Source organism: Prionailurus viverrinus, chromosome C2 (genome assembly GCF_022837055.1).
Source record: "Prionailurus viverrinus isolate Anna chromosome C2, UM_Priviv_1.0, whole genome shotgun sequence".
Lineage (NCBI taxonomy): Eukaryota > Metazoa > Chordata > Mammalia > Carnivora > Felidae > Prionailurus > Prionailurus viverrinus.
The window spans coordinates 145,227,380-145,231,656 of NC_062569.1; the positions used below are offsets into that span (position 1 = coordinate 145,227,380).

General features: G+C 37.4%; 1 protein-coding gene across 1 annotated transcript; it reads left to right on the forward strand.

Moving 5' to 3' along the window:
- The first annotated feature begins 286 nt into the window (after window positions 1–286).
- On the forward strand, window positions 287–799 carry LOC125175445 (keratin-associated protein 13-1-like). Its single transcript, XM_047876017.1, has one exon. It carries the CDS (start codon window positions 314–316, stop codon window positions 797–799), a length of 486 nt encoding a protein of 161 aa, XP_047731973.1. The 5' UTR covers window positions 287–313.
- Window positions 800–4,277: the final 3,478 nt, after the last annotated feature.

Consider the following 4,277-nt stretch of genomic DNA (forward strand, 5'->3'; position numbering starts at 1 on the left):
GGGGCTTCCTTGGCCATGACGGAGTACGCATTAATTACATATCGTCATAGCATTTGTAACATGGATGTAATTCTTTGACATAGAGCTATAAAATGAGTGCACCCATAAATATAAGATGAAGAGAATTAGTTAACTCCAATTACAAAGAGGATTACTGAGTTACATGTATGCAAATGAGGGACTCCAAATCTGGAAAAGATGGCACTGTAAAGTGCCACACCCATTGCTGAGAGTATATAAATGCCTTACTTGAGAAGCAATATTCAAGCACAGAATCTTCTGTCACTCAGGTGAACTCCCATCTCCTGCCAACATGTCCTACAGCTGCTGTTCTGGAAACGTCGCCTCCCAGTCCCTTGGGGGCTACCTGCGCTACCCAAGCTCCTCCTGTGGCTCTTCTTCCCCCAGCAACCTGGTCTACCGCACTGACCTCTGCTCTCCCAGCACCTGCCAGCTGGGCTCCTCCTTCTACAGCGGCTGTCAGGAGACCTCCTGTGAGCCCACCAGCTGCCAGACGTCCTGCGTGGTGTCCAGCCCCTGCCAGACGTCCTGCTCCCTCCCGAGGACCTCCACGTTCTGCAGTCCCTGCCAGACGACTTATTCTGGGTCTGTGGGCTGTGGGTCCAGAAGCTGCTATTCTCTGGGCTGTGGATCCAGTGGCTTCAGACCCATGGCTTGCAGAGTCCAAGGTTTCCCTTCCATGAGCTATGGATCTCAGTTCTGTCACCCATCCTTCTTGACTTCTAGGACCTACCAGTCTTCTTGTTACAAACCAATGTGTAGATCTGGCTTCTACTGATCACTTTACTAAATTTCTAACCTTATTGTTCATCTCACCAATACCTCTACTCATAACCTTTATTGTCTTCATCACTTGCAGGAAGAATTAGCTTCTTATTCTTTGATTATCAAATTCTCACCTAGTGTCTGCCCCCAAATACTGGCTGACAGATTTTATTTGAAAAATTCTCCAATGAATATACTCCCTGAGCATAAGGTCTAAAGTCTGCATTGCAGATAAGATTCATGTTATTGGATTTTCTTCCAAAATTGTATGAAAAACCAAATGACTATAATCTAATAAACTTACTGCTTCTGATATCCAGCTGTTTATTGTTGTTAGTTGTTTATTGGCTAAGTTTTTTACTGTGATAGATAAAGAAGACATTATGAAAATATCTATCTGCACCTGAAAATAGATTGGAAATCTTGAGAAATTGGGGACTTGAACTAATTTTGAGGGACCTCAGACATTTTTCTTACTTAAATTACAGGTAGTGGAAGACTATTTTGCAAATGGAAATCTCAGATTCAGGAATGGGATTGATTCCCTCACAAGAAGTGGTAAGGTAGCAGACTAGCTGATAGTTATATAAGGAATGCAGAAAGCAAAAATAATGTTTAGATTTATATGGTGAGGCTTGCACATGAGAGAAAAATGGAATTGAACACTAATGAAAATGACTATGTATTAATTTTAGGTAGTTTGACTTGAAGTCACTCACCCTTTCTTGGTAAAGGTGATAAGCACCTGTAATGTCACTGATGAGTTCTCAATATGATCTTCTGTATGTATGTGTAATGAGTGATGCCTTAACATTAGAGTGAAGAATCTAAGTTCCTAAGGATGATTTCCACCTTGGTTTTGACTCATGTTTCAAACTAAAAGAAAATAAGCATTTGGTACCGTCAGGAATGGTGATTTAATGCGTATTTAAACACACAAAAACATGGGCAAATATTATCTTTCATTTTCATGATATCATTCTCTGTTTTCTTAGGCAAAGTATTTCCAGGAATATCAAAATGCAAAGATAGATAGATTTTGATAAGGAACCTACTCCCGACTCGGGCTGTGTGCTAACAGTTCAGAGCCTGGAGCCTGCTTCAGATTCTGTGTCTCCCTCTCTCTCTGCCCCTCCCCTGCTTAGGCACTGTCTCTCTGTCTCTCTCTCAAAAATAAATAAACATTAAAAAAAATTTTTAAGAAAAGAAATTATTGAAAATTCAGTTAACTTACAGTTGAAGGAGATATTTATAATGTGTGTCAATGGAATACATGGTTAAAAATAGTTGATGAATGGAGCACTTGGGTGGCTCAGTTGGTTAAGCGTTCAACTTTATCTCAGGTCATGATCTCACAGTTCACGGGTTTGAGCCCTGCGTCAGGCCCTATCCTGACAGCTCAGAGCTTGGAACCTGCTTCGGATTCTGTCTCCCTCTCTCTCTGCCCCTCCCCGCGCTCATACTCTGTGTCTCTCTCTCTCTCAAAAATAAATAAACATTAAAAATTTTGAAAAAAAGATAGTTGATGAGTAACTGTCACTCCATCATTTAGAGGTTTTACATTTTATTTGTTTTTTTTAGAGGTATTACATTTTAAACCACAATAATTCTTGTTTCTACCCCCTTCCATTCAAACCATTAAAATAGTTTAGTGCTCGGACACTTACTTCTATTTCTCATAATTCTAATCATTCTTTCATATTTTAAAAGCTAAATATTGTATCCAAGGATTAATTATGAATTTTAAATTTATTCCTAAGGGGGACTAAGATAAAAATTGGTATACTTAGAAATGAAAAAAAGTATATATTCAGAATTAATATCTTTTGCCTAGAAAAATCTAGATAAAAAAAATATATGTGACATGTTCAGAAATTACCAGGGACAAAACATCAGGGAGGTTTCAACCACCACAACAACAAAGTCTCAGAATTTGTGACTATTTTTAGATTAGGAATATTGCTAAATCCAAATGAGAGGCTGATGCAATTCATGAGCTCAGGTAACCAAAACTGAAGGTTGAAAACTTCTAATGATTTTGACAAAAATTGTCTGAGACTCTGAACAAAACCTTAGGACTAGGGTAAGCCTCAAATATTGACCCCTTCCTATGAACTAAAGCTCAGTTCCAAATTATTTCAATGCTTGATTAGATTAGTATGGTATAGAGACGACCTTCAATAATTTCTTTACACAGCAGATATAGATATAAATGTAAATGCAGGTATAACTTTATAGGTATAGATATAATTATAGATATACTTTTATATAGATACGGATGAATATATAGATGATAAAGATAGATGATGTAGATAGAGATCATCTGATACCCTTGGGAAATTCACCAGGCTTTCAGAAGTTAAGAAATGATTAAATCCAAAATATGTATTATGTAGTAGAAGTCACTTTAGGAAATAAAAAGAGAAATTTAAGATTTTAAGAGAGAGAGAAACATATTAAAATAACCAACTAAAAATTCTAAAATTGAAAAGTGCAGTAAGTTAAATGTAGAATTGTTGAATGGATTAAGAAGAAATTAGACACAGCTGGAGAGACAATTGGAGATTGTTCTGGAGAACATATTCAAACTAACAAATAAAGAGAATGCATCAGAGTCAAAACTGATGAACAAAAAGGAAGAGAAAACTTTAAAATCACCAACAGGGAAAGAAAAAGCAAGTTACCTTCAAAAAAGCCGCAGTAAGATTGACAGCTGAATTCTAAACAGATAGAAAAAGGAAAGCAGGAAAATAATTAAATATCCTCAAATTTCTGAAGAAAGAACCCTTTAAAGCTAGGATGCTTGACTAGTGAGTATTTGTTTCAAAACTAAAGGAGAAATGTAGAATTTTCAGACAATCAAAAACATAAAGAATCTGTCACTACCTTTCCAGCACTAAAATATGTAATAAAAGTTGTATATAGTCAGAAGCAAAATAATACAAAAAAAGATCTAAAAAGAAATGAAGAGTAAACAAAAGATATATATTGGGTAGATGTAAGCAAATTTGGGTCATAAAAACAAGGAGGCAAATACCTATCAATATACATAAGCACAACTGAAATTATAATAATGAATATCCTAACATAATAATGCATGAATTGGAATGCCTGTGTGCCTCAGTTGGTTAAGCATCCAACTCTTGATCTCGGCTCAGGTTATGATGGCTCGTGGGATCCAGCCCCACACTGGGCTGTGCACTGACAGCTTGGAAACTGCTTGAGATTCTCTCTCTCCCTCTCTCTGCTCCTCCCTTTCTCATTCTTTCTCTCTCTCTGTCTCTCAAAATAAACAAATAAATTAAAAAAAAGAGAAGCTGTCATTAAAAATAATAGTGTATGAATTGGGGTAAAGATAACTGACCCTAAGATTTCTGACATTCTTGGGGCGCCTGGGTGGCCCAGTCGGTTGAGCATTCGACTTCAGCTCAGGTCATGATCTCGCGGTGTGTGGGTTCGAGCCCCACGTCGGGCTCTGTGCTGACAACTCA